General features: G+C 44.9%; 1 protein-coding gene across 1 annotated transcript in view; it reads left to right on the top strand.

Moving 5' to 3' along the window:
* The window catches only part of LOC126106101 (ras-related protein Rab-32-like), a 426,954-nt gene that overhangs the window by 325,056 nt on the left and 76,752 nt on the right, over positions 1-25,146 (top strand). Inside the window, exon 2 of the mRNA XM_049912349.1 lies at positions 976-1,008. Within this exon, the coding sequence (XP_049768306.1) occupies positions 976-1,008 (33 nt within the window). The remainder of the gene's footprint in view (positions 1-975; positions 1,009-25,146) is intronic.

Here is a 25,146-nt window from a genome sequence, read left to right as displayed (position 1 = left end):
TGTCATAGTACTTGCAGTGGATCCTGATGCAGTTTGGAGTTCCTATGTGATGGCCTGGATAGATGGCTGCCCTTTACACATTACGACCCTCTTCAACTGTTGGCGGTCTTTGTCAGTCAACAGACGAGGTCAGCCTGTACGCTTTTGACCTGTACGCGTCCCTTCACATTCCCACTTCACTATCACATCGAAAACAGTGGACACATGGATGTTCAGGAGTGTGGAAATCTCGCGTACAAACGTATGACACAAGTGACATCCAATCACCTGACCACGTTCGAAGTCTGTGAGTTGCGCGGAGCGCCCCATTCTGCTCTCTCACGATGTCTAATGACTATTGAGGTCGCTGATATGGAGTACCTGGCAGTAGGTGGCAGCACACTGCATGTCATGTGAAAAAGTATGTTTTTGGAGGTGTCCGGATGCTTTTGGTCACACAGAGTATGTACGGGCAACACAATACTCCCCGCCTCATTTTATACTGGCGGGTCCACTCTGGTGACATCTAGTGGCTAGTTCAGCATACTTTAGCATGGGGATGCTTTCGATCAGATACTGTATATCCATGTCTTCTTAATGAAAGAATGAGCTAAACTGTAACGACGGCCAAAATGGTTGCAGTCACAAGTTCCAACCCTTAACTAGTGATGCTGATTGCAAAAACTTTCTATCGTTTCTTATTTTCTTTAAATTTCTTCTCTCCATTTTAACAACAGACAAGTTTATTCGTTCGCCAAGAGCGCACACTCGTTCATCGGAGTGTCACCATTACGCGCCGAGTACTCACCACTCCATAAAAACATTCTTGCACAGTTGATTTAAACCTGTTGTAGAACTGCAGAAAAACTTCTAAGTTCCTATATTTTGACCGGCTTGGATCTCCTCTTCTTGTAGAAGCTAATAAACATGGGGGAGGAAGGGAAATGTCCCAATATCTCACAGCACCGTCTAATATCCGCTTCTCTTCTGTTGCAGGGAAAACGGCGATTGTTCGCAGGTACACGGAAGGTAAGTAATACGAGTGTCTGATTTTAACACACTTCTTTTGTTGGAAAGAAGTTTTACCTTACGTGAGAGACCGTTTATCTCTGCTTTTCCAATACACTTTTTCAGCACTTCCTGGCCTTTCTTCAGTGGCTTTTAATATTGTCTTCTGATTGTCATAACATCTGGTGCGCTTTATACGAATTTCGGCTTAAAGCTGTTTACATGTACACACACGAGCCAAACATCCAAATTGTCAACAACAGTTTGAAATAGCGCGCCACTCTTAACCTGGTTTTACCAGGTGCTCAGTTTGTTACCGAACTGTTCAGTATTTCAGCCCCGTGTTTTCTACCGATGTATGAGTGGTTCGGTATTTTTATAACTCCATTTATATTACTGACTTGTTTGATATGCAGAACCAAGGCAATAAATATTCGGTGCGCTGTTACCAGCTGGCTGGTGCAATTACAGTCAAGCTTCTACGTCCACGAACTCGTTTACGCGGAAAGCGTTTCTGAACAGAGAATAAACATACAAGGTTATAAAAAGGATAATGCAGGTTCCATGCAGTAATGCCCGCGTGTAGACAGACATCAGTCACATGAATCATTTATGGTCTGACACTAGAAACAAATTGAGTGTCGATACGGAAAAAGCAGAATTATGTATTCGTTGTTATTTGTAGTTCGCGACATACAACTACTACTCGCACCCAACAACTGAAGGTTACAAAAATTTGTTAAAAGCTGTAACTAGCAATACAAAAGCAATTTTTAAATTTTACCAAGTGTTTCATTGTGTTCACCCTCAACTCAGCAAATCCTTTCGCCCGACAATACTTGGTAAATTTGTCAATTTAATCTGGCAACCCCACCCTTAACGCAACGAAACGAAGGGACATCATAAACGTAGTTACAATCTAATTATCGCTCCTTGGTACATGTAAATAGCTTTAAGTCGAATATAGCTACAATAGCACGTCAGCTGGCGACATAAACCATGTGATGACGTGAGAAAATAAAAACAATACATGTTTAACCGTTGAAAATACAATAACAAATGAAGTAAGTATTGCAACACGTCTAAAGCAACAGGAAGCAAAACTTCAGTATGACAAACTGTAACACGCCTAAGTAAGGTAATTTTGGGTCTGAAATCGACTACAAACAGAAAGTATTACATTGTTTGCCGTTGATAAGCTGCAGAATGTATCGTAGTTGTAAAAACGCCAGCACAAAAGAATTCAACAGCGTCATGTGACGTTATTTATCTTTCTTTTCGCTAGTGTCTGTACCGTTTAGAAGGGGGTCCGTTGTTTTAAGGATATGGGAAATTTTATTTAATTATTTGATTATTTAACTTCGTTAACTTTTGCCGGCCGCGGTGGTCTAGCGGTTCTAGGCGCTCAGTCCGAAACCGCGCGACTGCTACGGTCGCAGGTACGAATCCTGCCTCGGGCATGGATGTGTGTGATGTCCTTAGGTTAGTTAGGTTTAAGTAGTTCTAAGTTCTAGGCGACTGATGACCACAGATGTTAAGTCCCATAGTGCTCAGAGCCATTTGAACCGTTAACTTTTGGAACCTAGATTTAGATATCCTCGGTGGAGCGAGGCGTCTTAAGTCACCCGGTAAAGGCTAGTCTTCCAAATAAATCCGTTCTTGGGACTCACGTACACTTGCTCGTTCGACTAACGGCTAACGGTGGGCCAACACCACGTTGAATTCCATCATTACCGATGCAACGCGCCACGAACTTGTAAGTCATTTTGAGTCATGTGTCCGGATACTATTGGTCATAGTGTCTCTAGTATCTGCTTGCACTCAGGAATAGCGTCCTCACAAAGACTGGGAGCTACTGCACTAAAAAGGATGCCTACAGTACACTGGTCGGTCCACTTGTGGAGCGTTGCTGCACGATACGGGATCCCTACCAGAGAGAATTAACGGGGCTATCAAAAATGTTAGTTTTATATTTTCGCGAAATAGGGGAAAGAGTACCTCGATTGATATGCCAATGTGGGTGGAAGTCATTAAAACAGACGTTTTTCGCTGCGGAAGGATATTCTCATGAAATTTCAACCACCAACTTTCTCCTCCGAATGCGAAAAATTTTATTGACTGCCACCTACATAGGGATAAATCTATCGTAATAAAACAAGAGGGATCACAGCTTTTTCGGAAAGATATGTTTTTCCCAAGTGCTATTCGGGAGTGGAAAGTTCGAGAAATAGTCTTACAGTTTGTAATGGTCGCCTGGTCGTAGATATTGCTAGTTGCTATAATCGCACTATTTCACTCCCATTTACGGAGCTTGTTAGCACTTGATGTTAGGTTGGCGCCATTAAAATTCATTGTGTTGTAGTAATCGCTGCTACTTGCTGGATCGCTGCTGTCTCTCGATGCTGATGCTGGCTCTACATCTGGTTGTCTAGGGTTAAAAACATGAGGTCCCGTGTTTTTTATGTGCTTTTGATGATAAAGAACGAGCGAAACCAACAAATATGTAAACTTCAAATATTTATTACTCTGGTGGCCATCTTAATTCCACTGTCCACCAAAGACCATGACACAACACAAAGTAGTACTTTCTTTACATGTTCTTTGTATTGTTTATCCACCTCAAACAATAACACACAAACACACTTTACCAAAGTGACATTCCGTCTGCCTCCTGACCCTTCTTGCTGCTCGTATGTATGACATTGTCAAAGAACTACTAAAAAGAGATATAGTTTATAAGTCACATGTACATCTGTTATCATAATTTGTGCAGAAAAGTTATTAATTTGCATCGAGTGACTTAATTTAACAGGTTATTAAAATGACAGACAGATTTGTTGACTTGACAGAATAATTCTTTGTTACAAAAAGGCCGTTTTTTATAAGTTTGTCAACTGACTTCTCTAATTTGCATAAATAAGTAAATAACATGAATTATTAAGAATTACATTGGTTTTCGTCTAAAATAGGATTGATTTCGTGAATACTGAGTGAAAACGCTCCTAGTGAACAAATAGGTTTCACTGGGCGATTTTTATTTAAGGAGATCCAAAATACCTAAGTTGGCCACTATTTTTCGTACTTCATATTAATTATTTAAGATGAACTTAGTGTTTTTACATGATGACATTTGCTGTATCAGTGATCAAGTGATATAAACTTTTGTGTGGGTCAGTTATTCAGTATAATTTAATGGGTTGACTGTTTATGGAGACAAGTTATGCAATCATTGTTAACATACACGATAACTTTTCTATAATCATAAATACTCGTTAAACTGGTTGAATTTGGAGGGTATCGCATACTTCGGTAAAGTAAAGCCTTTAATATGCTCCGTTACAAGTTGTACTACGAAGCCTCGGCCTAGCACTGAAACGTGAATTCCAGAGAAGTCATGTGGATGTAAATGCAGATGCAGAAAGGTTTCAGGAAACAGGTCATGTAAACTGATAGACTCAATAAATTAAATGAAAAAGCGTACAAGGGGGTGCGTTGACGCACTCGCAAGCGTTTTAGACGTGAAAATTCGATCATCACCATGTGCTGCTGCTCAGATAACCATGACGTTAAGACCAGTAGTAGCTTTTATTTACACACATCAAAAAAAGTTGTGCATCACCCCAGTTCCCATAACTCCTGAAGACACACGTTGACACTGGATACTGTATCACAGACACAGTCCCTTTGACTGTTCAGAGATGTCATTAAACCCGCCCAGCGCCCCGGTTCCCGGGTTCGATTCCCGGCGGGGTCAGGGATTTTCTCTGCCTCGTGATCACTGGGTGTTGTGTGATGTCCTTAGGTTAGTTAGGTTTAAGTAGTTCTAAGTTCTAGGGGACTGATGACCATGGATGTTAAGTCCCATAGTGCTCAGAGCCATTTGAACCAAACCCGCCCAAAGGTGTAAACAACGATGCATGAGCAGCACCTATTAGAAGGAGGGGGTCCGACAGCCGATCAGTTCCAGTCATTCCACCAGGAAGGAGGTACACGGCTCGTGTTGGCTGTAGATCAACCGTGCCTAGACGATCACTACAGCGGTTTGATCGTGTCCGCATTGTTACTTCGTGCCAGGAAGGGCTCTCAACAAGGGAAGTGGCAGGCGTCTCGGAGTGAACCAAAACGATGGAGGACATACAGAGAGAGAGTAACTGTCGATGACATGCATCGCTCAGGCCGCCCAAGAGCTATTACTGCAGTGCATGACCGCTACCTACGGATTATGGCTCGGAGAAACCCTGACAGAAACGCCAGAATGTTGAATAATGCTATTCGTGCAGCCACAGGACGTCGTGTTACGGCTCAACCTGTGCGCAATAGATTGCATGATGTGCAACTTCACTCCCGACGTCCGTGGCGAGGTCAATTTTTGCAACCACATCATACAACGCGGTACATATGGACCCAACAACATGCCGAATGGACAGCTCAGGATTAGCATCACCTTCTCTTCACCGATGACAATCGTCAGAGACGTGCTTGGAGGCAACCCGGTCAGGCTAAACGCCTTAGACAGACTATTTCAATAAGTGAATGCCATCCTCCGGCCGATAGTGCAACCATATCGGCAGCATACTGGCGAGGCAATCGTCTTCATGGACGACAATTCGCGCCCGCATCGTACACAGCTTGTGAATGACTTCCTTCAGGATAACGACATCGCTCGACTAGAGTGGCCAGCATGTTCTCCAGACATGAACCCTATCGGACAAGGCTGGGATAGATTGAAAAGGGCTGTTTATGGACGGCGTGACCCACCAACCACTCTGAGGGATCTGAGTAGGAGTAATCCATTAAACTACAGGCCTATATCGTTAACGTCGATATGCAGCAGGATTTTGGAACATATAGTATGTTCGAACACTATGAATTACCTCGAAGAAAACGGTCTATTGACACACATTCAACATGGCTTTAGAAAACATCGTTCCTCTGAAACACAACTAGCTCTTTATCCACATGAAGTGTTAAGTGCTATTGACAAGGGATTTCAGATCGATTCCGTATTTCTGGATTTCCAGAAGGCTTTTGACACTGTACCGCACAAGCGGCTCGTAGTGAAATTGCGTGCTTATGGAATATCGTCTCAGTTATGTGACTGTATTTGTGATTTCCTGTCAGAGACGTCACAGTTCGTAGTAACTGACGGAAGTCATCGAGTAAAAGAGAAGTGATTTCTGGTGTTCCCCAAGGTAGTGTTATAGGCCCTTTGCTGTCCCTTATCTATATAAACGATTTGGGAGACAATCTGAGCAGCCGTCTTCGATTGTTTGCAGATGACGCTGTCGTTTATCGACTAATAAAGTCATCAGAAGATCAAAACAAACTGCAAAATGATTTAGAAAAAAATATCTGAATGGTGCGAAAAGTGGCAGTTGACCTAAATAACGAAAAGTGTGTGGTCATCCACATGAGTGCTAAAAGGAACTCGTTAAACTTCGGTTACACGATAAATCAGTCTAATATAAAAGCCGTAAATTCGACTAAATACCTAGGTATTACAATTACGAACAACTTAAATTGGAAGGAACACGTAGAAAATGTTGTGGGGAAGGCTAACCAAAGACTGCGTTCTATTGGCAGGACACTTAGAAAATGTAACAGATCTACTAAGGAGACTGCCTACACTACGGTTGTGCGTCCTCTTCTAGAATACTGCCGCGTGGTGTGGGATCCTTACCAGATAGGACTGACGCAGTACATCGAAAAAGTTCAAAGAAAGGCAGCACGTTTTGTATTATCGCCAAATATGAGAGAAAGTGTCACAGAAATTATACAGGATTTGGGCTGGAGATCATTAAAAGAAAGGTGTTTATTGTTACGACGGAATCTTCTCACGAAATTCCAATCACCAACTTTCTCCTCCGAAAGTGAAAATTTTCCATGCTTCTGTACATTACGCACTAAGAAAAAAAGATGCACCACGAAGAAATTATCCGAATTGGACGGAAATCGGAATGATGTGATGTACTTGCACAAACAAATGACAGCAGTTTCAGAATAATTGGATGATTTGTTGATGGGTAAGAGGTTCAGAAACTGAGCAAGTCAGGAACTTGTTTTTCCTTCCTGGCCCTTATGCAAGGAGTTATTCGGCTTGACATTGATTGACGGAGTAGTTTTGTGTCCTCCTGAGGGATATCGTGCCAAATTCTGTCCGTTTGGTGCGTTACATCATCAGGATCCCGAGTTGGTTGGAGGGCTCTCTGCCCATAGTGCTCCAAATAGTCGTAACTGGGGAGAGATACGCTGACCTCGCTGACCATGTTTGGTAAGCACGAAGACAAGCAATAGTAAGTCTCGCCGTGTGCGGGCTGGCGTTATCTTGCTGAAATGCAAGCCTAGGATGGTTCGCCATGAAGTGCAACAGAACGAGGCGTAGTACCGTTGTGCTGTAAGGGTGTTGCGGATAATAGCCAAAGGGATCCTGCTACGAAATGAAAAGGCACCCCATGTCGGGCTCTATGGCCGCGCCATAGATTAACGAGAACAGGAAATTCCCACAAAGTAACCCCCACTCAAAATGTTCAGTAAACAAAATTGTTCATGTTCAGTCTGTGGATATAATTTTTTTAAAAAATTAAATGGTACAGCTGGCTGTCAGATCATCCATTCTATGACATTAAAGAATTCTTTGAGATGCCCGAGGAGGATATAAGCATTTAAAAGTTGTGCGCAGTTAAACATTTTATTGTGTGCTGTGGTCAATCGTGTGTAATTACATAGTATATACGACAAACAATACAATAGTATATCATATTAGATTATAGTATAGCTTATTGCATTAACTTTCAGAAGCTATCCTGGTGTAATTTGGTACACTGCCATCCCTGGAATGTATTCTATAATGTACTGACACTTGTTTATTTTATTATTCTGTATGTATTAGTACGAGGGTTATTCGGAAAGTAAGGAACAATAGGTCGCGAAATGGAAACCACAGTGAAAATCCGATGAAGTTTTGCACAGGTGTGTTGGGCAGTGTCTCTAGTATGCCCGTCGATCGCATTCCTTCGTTCTTTTCAGTTCTGAGCACACAGGGGGCACATAAAGGCAACTAGAACAACAGTGTCTCCCGTCAAGTGCAAAAGCCTGGTGAGAAATTTCGCCTGAAGCTATGCAGCCAACATTACACAACTGTCGTGCGGCTTCTTCTTCAAGACAATTCTCAGCCGCATTTTGCAGGGGCAATGCAGATGCTCCTACATCGTTTTCAATTGGAAATGTTTGATTACGCACAATACAGCCCGTAGTTGTCTCCCTCTCAGTTTCATCTCTGCTCACGTGAACCGCTGGCTGTGAAGACAACATTTTGGCACAGACAACGAGCTGTATTCTAGGTTATAGAACTGGCGGAAAGCACTGGCGGCTGCCTTCTATAGCGAGGGTATTGCAAAGTTGGTACAACGCAGCGACAAACGTTTAAGTCGGATCGGCGACTATGGAGATAAGCAGCTGGAAGTTGTAGCTAACTGCTGCAAATAAAACAGTTTTGAAACCTCCTGGCAGATTAAAACTGTGTGCCCGACCGAGACTCGAACTCGGGACCTTTGCCTTTCGCGGACAAGTGCTCTACCATCTGAGCTACCGAAGCACGACTCACGCCCGGTACTCACAGCTTTACTTCTGCCAGTACCTCGTCTCCTACCTTCCAAACTTTACAGAAGCTCTCCTGCGAACCTTGCAGAACTAGCACTCCTGAAGGAAAGGACGTTTCATATCAGCGCACACTCCGCTGCAGAGTGAAAATTTCATTCTGGAAACATCCCCCAGGCTGTAGCTAAGCCATGTCTCCGCTGTATCCTTTCTTTCAGGAGTGCTAGTTCTGCAAGGTTCGCAGGAGAGCTTCTGTAAAGTTTGGAAGGTAGGAGACGAGATACTGGCAGAAGTAAAGCTGTGAGACCGGGCGTGAGTCGTGCTTCGGTAGCTCAGATGGTAGAGCACTTGCCCGCGAAAGGCAAAGGTCCCGAGTTCGAGTCTCGGTCGGGCACACAGTTTTAATCTTCCAGGAGGTTTCATATCAGCGCACACTCCGCTGCAGAGTGAAAATCTCATTCTGAAAACAGTTTTGATTTTCACTGTCGTTTCCATTTCGCACATTCCGAATAGCCCTCGTACATCCTGTATGACGAAGCCAATATCATTGTAAAATGATCTGTGGTGAATAAAATTCTCGATTCTTGTTGGTATCCCCGCTGGAGTCCGGGGGATGTCCAGACACATCTACAGCCTGGAATCTCATTGACTGGAGTAGAATTGTCTTCAGTGAAGTCCCGCTTCGAATCGAGCCCCGATGACCAGCGATGACGCGTTATTGACTTGCCAGTTTGTGCAGCTTTTTCTCGTTGAATAAATAATAGAATTCTTCTGAAATGGTAGTCATTTGTTTGTCTGTACATGCACATGACATCTAGAGGTTTCCGTGCCATTCAGGTAATTCCTTTGTAGTGGTTTTTTTTCCTTTTTTCTTATAGTGTATTATACGAATGTGTACGGCCAGGAATTGCCGTACAGTTAGTGAGTATGCGGTGTAGCAGTGTAGGTTGAGGCGAGGCCTGGGAGACACAGTGGTAAGCGGATAGGACGAGGCTATGTAGGTGGGATTTGGTGGGGTTAGGCTAGCGTGGAGCGGGTGTCGGCTTTCCGTTCCGCCACGCGCCGGCGTCCAGCGTAAGCAGTGCCGTGTGCTGGAGCCCCTCCGTCCCTCCCTCTCTCCCTGCTGCTCTGTGCCCTCACCACACGAGTAGCAAGACGGAAGTCTTGCCACGCTAACAGCCGTCAATACCAGATGTGATCAGTAGAGGACTCAGAAAGCAAATAAAAGTGTCATCAATGAAAATCTTCATAGTCAGCTCCAAGCATTCACCGCGGGACTCGGAGATATTGACCATTTTTGGACGGAATTTAAAGGTATTTTCCGCCACGTGCTAGAGAAGTATGTGCCTAGCAAACACAAAGAGGAGGGAAAGGCTCCACCTTGGTACAACAAACATATTAGGAAGTTGCTGAGAAAGCAGAGAATTTTGCACAGTCGTTTTAAACGTAGTCACTGCCCCGCTGACAAACAGAAATTATGCGAAATGAAAGCAGCTGTCAAAAGGTCAATGAGAGATTCTTTTAACGAATTTGAAAGCAATATTTTATCTGCAGATTCTGAAAATAACTCCAAAATCTACGAACGCTACAAACAATTCAATACCTTTTCTTACTGACAGTATGGGTGAGGTAAGGGATGATGATGAACATAAGCCCGAAATTCTGAACCTAGCTTTCAAAAACTCCATTACTGTAGAGGACTTCAGCACCATTCCCCCTTTCAACTAGGATGGCTGACATAGGGTTTAGTCTATCTGGGATTGTAAAACAGTTAAGATCCTTAGACGCCAGGAAGGCATCTGGCCCAGACGGTATCCCCGTAAGATTTTATGTTGACTATGCTACAAATATAGCTCCATTCTTATCCGTCATCTATCAGAGCTCATTGAAACAGCTGAAAGTTCCACGGGACTGTAAGAAGGCCCAGGTCATAGCAATTTATAAAAGGGGTAGAAAATCGGATGCACATAATTACCGGCCATTTTCACTGACATAGATTTCTTGTAGAATCATGGTACATATTTTGTGTTCAGACATAATGACCTTTCTAGACTCTGAGAAGCTCATCTGCAGAAACCAGCACGGTTTTAGGAAACAGCGGTCACGCGAGACACAGCTGGCCCTCTTTGTGCATGATATACGACAGGCTCTAGATACCGGCTCCCAGGTTGATGCCATATATCTCGACTTTCGAAAGCCATTCGACTCTGTTCCGCTCTGTGGCTTGCTCCAAAAAGTGCGCGCTTACCGTCTATCCGATGACATACGCGGTTGGATAGAAAGTTTTCTAACAGACAGCGAGCAGTATGTCGTCCTGAACGGGGTGACTTCAACAGAAACAACCTTAACTTCAGGTGTGCCCCAGGGCAGTGTAATAGGTCCGCTGCTTTTTACGATTTACATAAGCGATCTGGTTGATTGTATTGACAGCGGCCTTAGACTGTTTGCCGATGATGCTGTAGTCGACAGGAAAGTAGTATCACTCGAAAGTTGTGAACAAATCAGTGAGGATTTCCAGAAAATAAATGCGTGGTGTAATGACTGGCAGTTATCTCTCAATATTAGTAAGTGTAACCTACTGCGTATAACAAGGTGAAAATCCCCATTAATGTAAGAGTACAAAATAAATGCCCAGTCTTTGGAAGCGGTAACATCCGTTAATTATTTTGGTGTGACTATTCGAAATGATTCCAAATGGAATGATCAGATTACACAAATAACGGGCAAGGCGAACTCTAGACTGCGCTTTATTGATAGAATGCAGTCCTTCAACAAAGGAGATAGCTTACAATACGTTACTTCGTCCAGTCTTAGAGTATTGTTCGTCTGTATGGGACCCTTACCAGTTGGGTCTGATTCAAGAGATTGAGAAGGTCCAAAGAAGAGCGGCAAGATTCGTGACTGATACATTTAGCCATAGCGAGAGCGTTACACATCTCATAGAAAGTTTGAAGTGGGACACACTTGTAGATACACGGCGCGCTAAACGGAAGGGGCTGCTAACTAAATTCCGAAATCCGATCTTCGCCGAGGATGTAGAGCGTATATTATTACCACCAACTTTCAAATCGAGCAATGATCATCATTCAAAGATAAGAGAAATTAGAGCTCGTACTGAGACGTTCAGACCGATCTTTTTCCCTTGCGCGATCCGCGAGTGGAACAGGAGGGGGAATATGACTTTGGGGCGAATCTTGCCCTCCGCCACACACCGCTTGGTGGCTAACGGAGTATATACACTACTGGCCATTAAAATTGCTACACCACGAAGATGACGTGCTACAGACGCGAAATTTAACCGACTGGAAGAAGATGCTGTGACATACAAATGATTAGATTTTCAGAGCATTCACACTAGGTTGGCGCCGGTGGCGACACTTACAACGTGCTGACAAGAGGAAAGTTTCCAACCGATTTCTCATACACAAAAAGCAGTTGACCGGCGTTGCCTGGGGAAACGTTGTTGTGATGCCTCGTGTGAGGAGGAGAAATGCGTACCATCATGTTTACGACTTTGATAAAGGTCGGATTGTAGCCCATCGCGATTGCGGTTTATCGTATCGCGACATTGCTGCTCGCGTTGGTCGAGATCAATGACTGCTAGCAGAATATGGAATCGGTGGGGTCAGGAGGGTAATACGGAAAGCCGTGCTGGATCCCAACGGCCTCGTATCACTAGTAGTCGAGATGACAGGCATCTTATCCGCATGGCTGTAACGGATCGTGCAGCCACGATCCCTGAGTCAACAGATGGGGACGTTTGCAAGACAACAACTATCTGCCCGAACAGTTCGACGACGTTTGCAGCAGCATGGACTATCAGCTCGTAGACCGTGGCTGCGGTTACCCTTGACGCTGCATCACAGACAGGAGCGCCTGGATGGTGTACTCAACGACGAACTTGGCTGTACCAATGGCAAAACGTCATTTTTTCGGATGAATCCAGGTTCTGTTTACAGCATCATAATGGTCGCACCCGCGTTTGGCGACATCGCGGTGAACGCTCATTGGAAGCGTGTATTCGTCATCGCCGTACTTGCGTATCACCCGGCGTGATGGTATGGGGTGCCATTGGTTACACGTCTCGGTCACCTCTTGTTCACATTGACGGCACTTTGAACAGTGGACGTTACATTTCAGATGTGTTACGACCAGTGGCTCTACCCTTCATTCGATCCCTGCGAAACCCTACATTTCAGCAGGATAATGCACGACCACATGTTGCAGGTCTTGTACGGGCCTTTCTGGATACAGGAAATGTTCGATTGTTGCCCTGGCCAGCACATTCTCCAGATCTCTCACCAACTGAAAACGTCTGGTCAATGGTGGTAGTGCAACTGGCTGCTCACAATAAGCCAGTCACTACTCTTGATGAACTGTGGTATCGTGTTGAAGCTTCATGGGCAGCTGTAGCTGTACACGCCATCCAAGCTCTGTTTGACTCAATGCCCAGGCGTACCAAGGCCAGAGGTGGTTGTTCTGGGTACTGATTTCTCAGAATCTATGCACCCAAATTGCGTGAAAATGTAATCACATGTCAGTTCTAGTATATTTGTCCAATGAATACCCGTTTATCATCTGCATTTATTCTTGGTGCACCAATCTTAATGGCCAGTAGTGTATGTATATGTAGACAGAACTTCGGAAGATTTGCGAGCAAATAAAGCAGAAGCGGTTGGTGACATTGCTTAGGAATTTCTGAAGTCAGTGGCGAAAGTGCTAACAGGGCGATTGCTCAAGTTTCTGTGTAGAATCTACACTGTCCAGTCGCATCAATGTGACAAACTGTCAGAAAACTGAGTAACCATCTTTTGCACCGCGAGACGTGCGGGAAGGGTGTCAGAGAGGTCCTGGAAGGTACCAACAGGGACGTGAGGCCATGCAGACTCCAGTGCCACGGCTAGCTGTCCAGCTGTCCAGCCTAAATCGCTCCACGCAAATGCCGGGATGGTTCCTCCCAAAGGGCACGGCCGACTTCCTTTCCCGTCCTCCCCTAATCCGATGAGACCGATGACCTCGCTGTCTGGTCTACTCCCCCAAAGAACCCAACCCCAACCCAGGTGTCCAGCTTTCTCGGTTGAGGATTCGTGGTCGTAATAGCCCAATGAGGTGGTCCCGCAGATTCTAGATTACGTTTAAACCCGAGGAGGCTCGTGGCCATGGCAGTGCGGTAAGTCGCCTTGGTGCTCTTCGAACCTTGCACGTGCGTTAAAACTGTGTGACACGTTGCATTGCCCTTCTGGTAGATTCCATTGTGCCAAGGGAAAACAAGTTGCGTCTAGAGGTGGACATGGTCCCCGGGTGTAGATGCATGCTTTTGTTGATCCATTGTACCTTCCAGAAAGACGAGATCACGTAGGAAACGCTTCTACTCTTGGCCCGGAAGCCAATGATCATGCGCTTTAGAACTTCAGATAAATCGCTCTAATTCCGCATTACGACCACGATTGCACTGTTTTCTGCGTTTTTTTTCCTAAGGATGGGGCCCCTCCACACACACCGACGGGGTGACCAACCCAAAAGCTCTACTGTCACCTCCGTATAACATGTTAGTTTTCGAATCAGAAGTCACAGGATGCGGGCTGTGATGTTGTCCATGCGTCTGGGTATGATTACTCATTAACATGGTCCATCAGGAGACAGAAAGTGGACGAAAGCGATCGAAGGGTAGCGGTTTGTAAGGGCAGAGGGGAAAAAAGTGCCAAGGCAAGCGCCAAGGGGAAAAAAAAACCTCTGCGACAGTAGGACGGTTAGTAAGGGCAGTAGCGGCTTGCTAGCTGCGACAGTGCATGCAAGCTGTAGTTATGTTAGTGCGAGGTATCGTACATCGTCACCTTTGTCGTTGCAGATGCTCGTTCTAGGGACAGCTGTAGCTGCTGCGTCCCTGTAAGAGTTCGAGGTCGTCATTCATTAGTGGACGATCGGACATAGATCAGCTCACAGTGCAGGGGGGTGTGTGTGGGTGGTTTGCGTGTTGTGCACAATACGTCCTCCCCGCGATTGCCTGTTTTTCGGCGGGTCGAGCATCTGGGGTTACCAGTAGTAGCTGTGTTACAGGGGCTCGCCAGTACTGTTGTGTTAGCGTGCTGTGGACCACAGATTAGTTCCCTGCTAATAGTGTCTTTAGTCTATTATGTTTCCATCTATGGTTGCGGTCGTAGTTCCCCAGAGAAAGAATAAACGGGTTACGCGAGTGTCTCGTGTTTCTGTACAGTCGTGTGGAGAGTTTTTGGAATATCTGCAAGAGGATATCTAGCCGGTATTCCCGGCGATGATCCGCGGTGCGAGTGTAACGCGGAGTATTGCTTATGATTCTGAGCACTTTGTTCTGTATGAGCTGCAGACGGCGCAGGCGTGTGGGCGCAGCGTATCCCCAGACGGGAGCAGCAAACGTCATCAGAGGTCTGATAAGTGTGGTGTACATGGACCTGGACACCCTCCTATTTAGTGTGCTACGCCTGTTAAGCATAGGGTAGAGTTGTTTGAGCCTCGCGTTTGCTTTGTTGGTCACGTGTTGAATGTGATGCACCCAGAGTAGTTTCCGGTCCAGCTAGACACCGAGGTAACTGACCTTCTCACGGAAACGTATTGGGCGTGCTTGTAGTGTTATCGGGTTGCAGTGTTGGTGTTTGCGCAGTAGTTTCGGTCTGCGTGTGAACAGAACGGCTTCGCACTTGTCGACGTTTACTCCAACACGCCATTTCACCAGCCAAGGCTCTACCGCTCTGAATCCAGTCTGTAGTCGTGAGCTGCTGTTAGACGGCTTCCAATCTTGCGCGAGGATGGCTGTGTCATCCGCGTAGATGGCTAACGTCGTGTTTTGTGTTGCTGGGAAGTCGTTAATGCACAGGTTGAACAAGATGGGCCCCAGGATGCTTCCCTGGGGTACTCCAGCTTGGATACCATGTCGTGTTGATTGTTTGCCCTGCACGTCGGTGTTGAAACTTCTGTCCGTGAGATATGTTTTCTGCGTCCCCCGACTCACTTTATACACCTTCCATTGTTGGTGCTGTCACCTGCCATCTGTGAGTGGTTACTGCACGTAGATGTCGGACATGGGCGGCGATCGCATTAATGTGACTCGACTATGTACCGGTCTGGCGATGTACCACAGACTTCTAGGGGAAAAACATTATCCACAAATCTCGAAGAGAGCGAGGACAGCGAAGTGTGAGAACTGTCGATCTAACGAACGATCAGGTTAACAGCTCGAGGATCTCAATTGCTGGCAAGAACGATGTGGAAGAGACAACTGACTATGTGTTGGATCACGATCAAGTTGAGTCTAACGTTGCGATTGACAATCGAAGCAAGACTGAAGAAAAACCAAGACACATTCATGGGATTTGTTGACCTGGAAGAAGCGTTCGTCAAAGAAAAGTGGTGCAAGATGTTCGAAATTCTGAGAAAATAACAGTAATCTACAGTGAAAGACGGGTGATATAAAACACGTAGAACAGCCAAGAGGGAACATAAAGAACGGAAAACCAGGTACGAAGTGTTACGGAGAAAAGAGTTTGTCAGAGATGCAGTATTTCGGCTCTATTTTGAAATGACGGAAATATAAGAATGGTTTATGAGGGGGATGAAAATTCAGGGTGAAATGATGTCGATAGATAAGATTTGTAGACCACATTCTTATCCTCACAGAAAGTTAAGAAGTCCAGTGCATGTTGAATGGAAACCAAAGAAAGACGAAAGTAATGGGGGTCACAGAAATGAGAATAGCGATAAACTTATCAAAAGTAGGGAATAAGACGTACAGTAAGTGAAGTAATTCTGCTACATTGCAAGCAAAATAACCCATGACGAACGGAGCAAGGAAGGCTTCGAAAGCAGAGGAACACAGGCAAAGGAGGTCAAGCCGGCTGGTTATCAAATATCTGCCTTAAACTGAGGTAGAAATTTCTGAGGAAGTACATGTGGAGCACAGCATGATACGGTAGTGAATCATGGACTGAGGGAAAATAAACTCGAAGCATTTGAGATATATAATTTTTTTTTCATAATACGGGGCGACAGTCATATATTTCTTTAAAGTCAGTACCGCCATTAGACTGTTGTTTATTTACAGTGTTACATTTACACTTACACAATCATGATTACCGTTTCAAAGTGCCATTATCAAGTGTTTTAAGTGCTGTACAGTGCCTAAGATGGCATACTGTCGTATTTAAAATACACTATTAGACACACTGTCTAAGAGTCGATATTTCTGGCAGAGCCTACTGCTTTGTTTCATCACTGTGTATGTGTTTAAATGTAACACTTTAAATAAATAAGTCTAATGGCGGTACTGACTTTAAAGAAACATTTAAGATATGATACTACAGAAGTATGTTGCAAATTGAGTGAACTGTTAAAGAATAAGGAGGTACGCCGCAGAACTGGCGAAGAAAGGAAAATGCGGAAAACTCTGACAAGAAGAAGGGACGCGATGACAGGAAATGGGTTATGACGTTGGGGAATTTCCATGGTATAGAAGGAGCTGTAGAGGGTAAAAACTGAATTGGAATACACAAAAGAAACGTACTGCTAGATCATTGCCAAGGAACAGAGACATTTTTCGACAGGAATAATCGCAGGCAATGTGGACGACATGGAAAAACAGTACATAACACAGTGAGGTGGCGTGGTATGCATGGTGTTCGTTTTAACTGAAGACTCTGAAATGTCTCGAAAACTACACGTCTTATCAAAACAAGTTATAATTCCAATTTGTTAGTCTCGGAGGTGGACATCCAATGATACACCACACCCGACCCACCATCTCACCCCATGCGTGAGGTGCGAGGGTCAACTTTGAAACTTTCAGTGGGAACCCCTGTTAATTAATGCAGGTTACGATTTTACGAAAAAAATCTAAATACCTTTTATGTGGAGCATTTTCTTCATTTCGCCACAGATAGCACTCTAATTGGAGGAATAGAAATGAGTACACAATTGTAATTTACAACATGCTGCCCAATGCTTCAATATCCAAAGGCACAGGCACGCGGGTCACACCTCCATGCTATGATGATGATGATGATGATGATGATGATGATGATGATGATGAAGTCCCATACTCTTTCACAGAGCGTAGGGGAACGATGCGAGAGACCCTCATTGCCGTACTGGGCGAGGTCCTAGTGGAGGTGGTTTGTCATTGCCTTCCTCCGACAGTAATAGAGATGAATGATGATGATGAAGACGACACAACACCCAGTCATCTCGAGGCAGGTGAAAATCCCAGACCACGCCGGGAATCGAACCCGGGACCCCGTGCTCGGGAAGCGAGAACGCTACCATGAGACTACAAGAGGCGGACTGCTACTAGGGTATGACAGACCAATATTTCATAACTTCTAATTGGAAGCTCCATTCGCAACGTTGTATTCCTCCGCCATATCGAATGGGGGAATACTCACACGTCATTGCGGCCATGGCTCCAGGCAAACACTGCTCTGCTTTTCCAATTAAAGTGAGTGTTCAAACGTAGTACCGCCAACTTCAGTACACGTAGTGATCCGCTTTTGAAACGATCGTACACAGGACAGAAGCATATCTGCGGGAATGTCAGCACAGGCGCTCCTGATGCGGTCGACCGTGTCTTCACGACCTGTTGCCGCTTGCTGCTACACCTTATCTTTTAAATACCCAAATGGCTCTGAGCACTATGGGACTTAACATCGGTGGTCATCAGTCCTCTAGAACTTAGAACTACTTAAACCTAACTAACCTAAGGACATCACACACATCCATGCCCGAGGCAGGACTCGAACCTGCGACCGTAGCAGTCGCGCGGTTCCAGACTGTAGCGCCTAGAACCACTCGGCCACTCGGGCCGGCTTTTAAATATATATTTTTTTAAATATCCCCACAGAAAAAAAGTGTGGCAACCTAGCGGGTCAATTAATAGGGCCACCTCTGCCGATCCATAGACCGGTGTAAACACGGTGTAGTACCTCTCGTGCTTAAACTGCGTAACGCGCTGGGCAACTGTCACGCTGAGACCACATACATTGTCGAACATCCAGGGCAACATCCTAAAGTGTTACGGCTAGTTCCTCTACCAAAAACGTTCGACATTTGCGTCTATTTAACGTGCCGTCGATAAAATATGACCGCGCGGGGGTTTAGCCGAGCGGTCTCAGGCGCTGCAGTCATAGACTGTGCAGGCGCTACAGTCACAGACTGTGCGGCTGGTCCCGGCGGAGGTTCGAGTCCTCCCTCGGGCATGCGTGTGTGTGTGTGTGTGTGTGTGTGTGTGTGTGTGTGTGTGTGTGTGTGTGTGTGTGTCCTTAGCATAATTTAGGTTAAGTAGTGTGTACGCTTAGGGACTGATGACCTTAGCAGTTGAGTCCCATAAGATTTCACACACATTTGAACATTTGATAAAATATGGACCAATGAGTTTGTTCCACATGATACCAGACCATACATTCCGTTAACCGAGCAAGGACGTTGATGGTCAATTTGGGGATCGTCTACACTCCAGTAATACGGGTTACACCGGTTAACACTACCATGGTTGATGAGTGTACTCATCGGAAAATAGTACCTCGGCAAAGAACATGGGGGTCGTTGCATTTGCTGACGTGCCCAGTCACGAAACACTACCCAGTTAGCGAAATAGGCGCCCTCAAGTTCCTGAGGCAGTGACACGTTTGAATGGATGATATTTATGACGATGCAATATTGTCACTGTAGTGTTGGCAGAAGAGCCAACACTGTGTTGCAAGAGGAGGCCGAAATGCACGCTATAATCTAACGCAGACTGGCGTGAGGTCTGGAACAGGATACGTAATGAATGCTATAAAGAAAAGTACGTAGCTGCTGGAATACTTAACTTTAATCCATCATTTGTATATAGCATTCTTGATGATACAAGTGAGACACTCTCTAGATATGGTTAATGGCGCCTTGCTAGGTCGTAGCCATGGACTTAGCTGAAGGCTATTCTATCTCTCGGCAAATAAGAGAAAGGCTTCGTCAGTGTAGTCGCTAGCAAAGTCGTCGTACAACTGGGAGGAGTGCTAGTACGTCTCTCAAGACCTGCCGTGTGGTGGCGCTCGGTCTGCGATCACTGACAGTGGCGACACGCGGGTCCGACATGTACTAATGGACCGCGGCCGATTTAAAGCTACCACCTAGCTAGTGTGGTGTCTGGCGGTGACACCACAGTCACAGTAGAACCTACGGTGGTACCGGAATCGCGGTGTAATTGCCGAGCGCTTATCCGTGAGTTGTGACGCGCTGCCGCTAGAACGAACAAGAATGAGCTTTCTCCGGAAAACGCTCGGCAGGTTCAACGTTTCTGCTGCATTCTCTGTACATCAGGATCTTCTCAATTTTTTCTTCTGTGGTTGCAACATTCATCATCCATTTGCAAGTCTGTTCTCCAAATCATAACTGGGTGTGCAGTCATAGGCACTGCTCAAGTATTGTAATGTTTACAGCTGCTGTCTGTTCCACGTCTTCACGACACGTGAGCTCTGGTCGCAGTATACTCCTTACTAGGATACGTCTTGTTCGCTGACGGCCACGGTGGCGCGTGGAGTAGTACCCTGTTCGATTTGACGGAGGAATACAAAGTTGCGAAGGGGTTTCGTGTTAGAAGTTAAAAAATACTGGTCTGTCCTACCCTCGCAGCATGGGGGTGCGTCCCACGTGCCATTGGATACTCAAGGGCTACTGAGTACATGACGTAAATTACGATTGTGTTGTCGTTGTTGTTCTCTTCGGTCCAGAGACTGGTTTGATGCAGCTCTCCATGCTACTCTATCCTGTGCAAGCTTCTTCATCTCCCAGTACCTATTGCAACCTACATCCTTCTGAATCTGCTTAGTGTATTCATCCCTTGGTCTCCCTCTACGATTTTTACCCTCCACGCTGCCCTCCAATACTAAATTGGTGATCCCATGATGCCTCAAAATATGTCCTACCAACCAATCCCTTCTTCTAGTCAAATTGTGCCACAAACTTCTCTTCTCCCCAATAGTATTCAGTACCTCATCATTTGTTACGTGATCTACCCATCTAATCTTCAGCTTTCTTCTGTAGCACCACATTTCGAAAGCTTCTATTCTCGTCTTGTCTAAACTATTTATTGTCCGTACGTGGCTATACTTCATACAAATACTTTCAGAAACGACTTCCTGACACTTAAATCTATTCTCGATATTAACAAATGTCTCTTCTTCAGAAACGCTTTCCTTGCCATTGCCTGTCTACATCTCATATCCTCTCTACTTCGACCATCATCAGTTATTTTGCTTCCAAATAGCAAAACTCATCTACTACTTTGATTTATTTCCTAATCTAATTCGCTCAGCATCACCCGATTTAATTCGACTGCAGTCCGTTATCCTCGTTTTGCTTTTGTTGTTCATCTTATATTCTCCTTTCAAGACACTGTCCATTCCGTTCAACTGCTCTTACAGGTCTTTTGTTATCTCTGACAGAATTAGAATGTCATCGGCAAACCTCAAAGTTTTTATTTCTTCTCCATGGATTTTAATTCCTACTCCGTTTTTTTCTTTTGTTTCCTTTACTGCTTGCTCAATATACAGATCGAATAACATCGGGGAGAGGCTACAACCCTGTCTCACTCCCTTCCCAACCACTGCTTCCATTTCATGCCCCTCGACTCTTACAACTGCCATCTGGTTTCTGTACAAATTGTAAACAGTCTTTCGTTCCCTGTATTTTAGCCCTGCCACCTTCAGAATTTCAAAGAGTATACCAGTCAGCATTTTCGAAAGCTTTCTCTGTCTACAAATGCTAGAAACGTAAGTTTGCCTTTCCTTAACCTATCTTCTACGATAAGACGTAGGGTCAGTATTGCCTCACGTATTCCAACATTTGTTCAGAATCCAATCTGATCTTCCGCGAGGTCGGCTTCTAACAGTTTTTCCAGTCGTCTGTAAAGAATACGTGTTAGTATTTTGGAGCCGTGACTTTTTAAACTGATAGTTCAGTAATTTTCACACCTGTCAAAAAATGGTTCAAATGGTTCTGAGCACTATATTACTTAACATCTGAGGTTATCAGTCCCATGGACTTACAACTACTTAAATGTAACTGATGTAAGGACATCACACACATCCATGCCCGAGGCAGGATTCGAACCTGCGACCGTAGCAGCAGCGCGGTTTCGGACTGAAGCGCCTAGAACTGCTCGACCACACACACCTGTCAACACCTGCTTTCTTTGGGATTGGAGTTATTGTATTCTTCAAGTCTGAGAGTATTTCGCCTGTCTCATACATCTTGCACACCAGATGGTAGAGTTTTGTCAGGGCTTGCTCTCCCATTGCTATCAGTAGTTCTAATGGAATATTGCCTACTCCCAGGGCCTTGTTTCGACTTAGGTCTTTTCAGTGCTCTGTCAAACTCTTCACGCATCATATCTCCCATTTCATATTCATCTACGTCCACTTTCATTTCCATAATATACTCCTTCTGTTGTGAATTGGCAGGAGCCAATTCACGGAGTTTGGAGGAAGCCGAAAGGCACGCGTTTAAGCTCACGCAGACTGGCGTGAGGTCTGGAACAAGGTAATGTAGTTGAGCCTAGTAAGAAAAGAACGTAGTTGCTGGAATACTTAACTTTAATCCATAATTGGAGAACATCGCTCTTGATGATACAGTAATTACAATCTCAATATAAACTGGTAATGGCGCCTTGCTAGGTCGTAGCAAATGACGTAGCTGAAGGCTATGCTAACTATCGTCTCGGCAAATGAGAGCGTATTTGTCAGTGTAGCTTCGCTAGCAAAGTCGGCTGTACAATTGGGGCGAGTGCTAGGAAGTCTCTCTAGACCTGCCGTGTGGCGGCGCTCGGTCTGCAATCGCTGACAGTGGCGACACGCGGGTCCGACGTATACTAACGGACCGCGGCCGATTTAAAGGCTACCACCTAGCAAGTGTGGTGTCTGGCGGTGACACCACACCTTCCACCTTTCTGCTTTCACTTCTTTGCTTAGAACTGGTTTTCCATCTGAGTTCTTGATATTCATACAAGTAGCTCTCCCTTCCGCAAAGGTCTCTTTAATTTTCCTGTAGGCAGTATCTATCTTAACCCCTAGTGATATATGCCTCTACATCCTTACATTTGCCCTCTAGCCATCCCTGCTTAGCCATTTTGCACTTCCTGTCGATCTCAACCCATTTCTTTTCCTCAGGTTAGAGGGCCATCTATGGCGAAACGAAAAAAATTCTTCAGACAAAAGGTATTGAATTTTGCCGTAGAATCGTAATCTGCAATGAAATACGGGGCTACCTACTGAAGGTTTCAAAGTTGGCTCCCATCCATCACGCACGGGGTGAAGTGGCAAGTCGAGTAAGTTATCGTTAGATGTCCCCCTCCTAGTCAGACAAATTGGAATTAAAACTTTTCGTTCCGATGTGTAATTTTCACTGTGTCTCAATGTCCTCAGTTAAAATGAACACACTGTATTTATAATGAGAAAGGAACGCATTTTCCCATATGGGACAGCAGGATAACAGAGTAAATAACGTTAGTGTTTGACAGAGACCGGACTCCCAACATAGAGGTCAATGTCAGTGCTCATTTTTACACCTGTTATTCATAACGGCTACCAAACTGTTGAGCAGTCGTTGGAGGAGAGGGGGATGTTGTCCCACTACTCTCTTAAGGTGCTTTTCAGTTCTTCCACGGTTGGGGAGGGGGTGTTCGTTGAGAAACTTGTCTGTCAACAGCATCTCAAATATGCTCTATAGGGTTCAGTTCCGGGGAGTATGCAGGCTATTCCATCCGTGAATGTCTCCATTTTCCAGTGGCACCTCACCGGCATTTGTGGGCTGGCATTATCGTCCATAAACAAGAATTCTGGATCCACTGCGCCTCTAAACAGACGGGCACGATTCAAAATAAGCTGCTTGGAATACAGCTGTCCCGTTACGGTACCTCACACAAAGATACTCAGCAGTGTTCGGCTATCAGACATACATTAGATTAGATTAGGTTAGATTTACTTTCATTCCAATTGATCCGTAGTGAGGAGGTCCTCCAGGATGTAGAACATGTCAGAAAAACAAATATTTAGAACTGAAACAAATAAGCTAATGTACCATTCCACAGGTCGCAAGTGGAATGATCATCATTTTTCAATGAACGCTATATGAAAGAATCATTTTACAAATACTAATGCACTGAATTTAAAATAAAAAAAGTTTTTTACTTATTTATAAGGTAATAAACGTGTAATACAACTACTATAGCCGGCCGGTGTGGCCGTGCGGTTAAAGACGCTTCAGTCTGGAACCGCGTGACCGCTACGGTCGCAGGTTCGAATTCTGCCTCGGGCATGGGTGTGTGTGATGTCCTTAGGTTAGTTAGGTGTAATTAGTTCTAAGTTCTAGGCGACTGATGACCTTAGAAGTTAAGTCGCATAGTGCTCAGAGCCATTTGAACCATTTTACCCAACTACTATAATACTTATTTACAATGAACATATTACTGCACTGAAATGGTGCAGAAGTCAGATTGCGCGCGCGCGCGCGCACACACACACACACACACACACACACACACACACACACACACACACACACACACAAGATTGTTCTTATTTCATATTGATTCCATGAATTGAGCTGTTGGTTTGAAAAAGTGATATATTTTTAATGACAAATTTCATTAAGGAATAAATACATTGAGAAGCAGTAGTTAGTATCCCTAGTTCCCTAAACAGGTTTCTGCAGGATGTTCTTGAGTTCACACCGCATATAACTCTTACTGCACGCTTTTGCGCCCGGAAAACTTTTGCTTGGCTTGATGAACTATCCCAAAAAATAATCCCATATGACATTATGGAATGAAAGTAAGCATAGTACGCTAGCTTTTTCATTTTTATATGTCCTATGTCTGAAACAATTCCCATTGCAAATAAATATTTGTTAAGACGCTTCAGCAGTTCTGTGGTGTGCTCCTCCCAGTTGAATTTATGATCAAGCTGTAATCCCAAGAATTTAACACTGTCCACTTTTTCTATCTGCTTGTCATCGTATGTTAGGCATATACTTGTGGGACACCCCTTACAAGTTCTGAACTGCATAATGCCTGGCCACACCATGACACCTAGGCCATACCACGTTCGTGAACGTTATGTGGCGTTTGTCATCGTATCGTCTCCCCCCCCCCCCCCCCCCCCCATATCTCTCTTCCCACAGTGAAGAGGTATTCGTCGGAGAACATCACTCTGGACCACTGTCGCTGACCCCAACCAACATGCTCCCAACACCTACGAACCCTTTCTCGACTATGGCGTGGCTGAAGTGAGACGGATTTAACAGGATTCCAGTCTGGAACCGCGCGACCGCTACTGTCGCAGGTTCGAATCCTGCCTCGGGCATGGGTGTGTGTGATGTCCTTAGGTTGGTTAGGTTTAAGTAGTTTTAAGTTCTAGGGGACTGATGGCCTCAGATGTTAAGTCCCATAGTGCTCAGAGCCATTTGAACCACTTTAACAGGATTCCGAGCACAGACAGAATCCTGATTTAACAGTCGCGAAATGGTACAGACGTGTGTACTGGTGACGGTTGCGATGTCTACAGC

This window comes from Schistocerca cancellata, chromosome 10 (assembly GCF_023864275.1).
Source record: "Schistocerca cancellata isolate TAMUIC-IGC-003103 chromosome 10, iqSchCanc2.1, whole genome shotgun sequence".
Lineage (NCBI taxonomy): Eukaryota > Metazoa > Arthropoda > Insecta > Orthoptera > Acrididae > Schistocerca > Schistocerca cancellata.
Note: the sequence above shows the minus strand (reverse complement) of the source record. Positions and strands in the feature narration are given on the sequence as shown.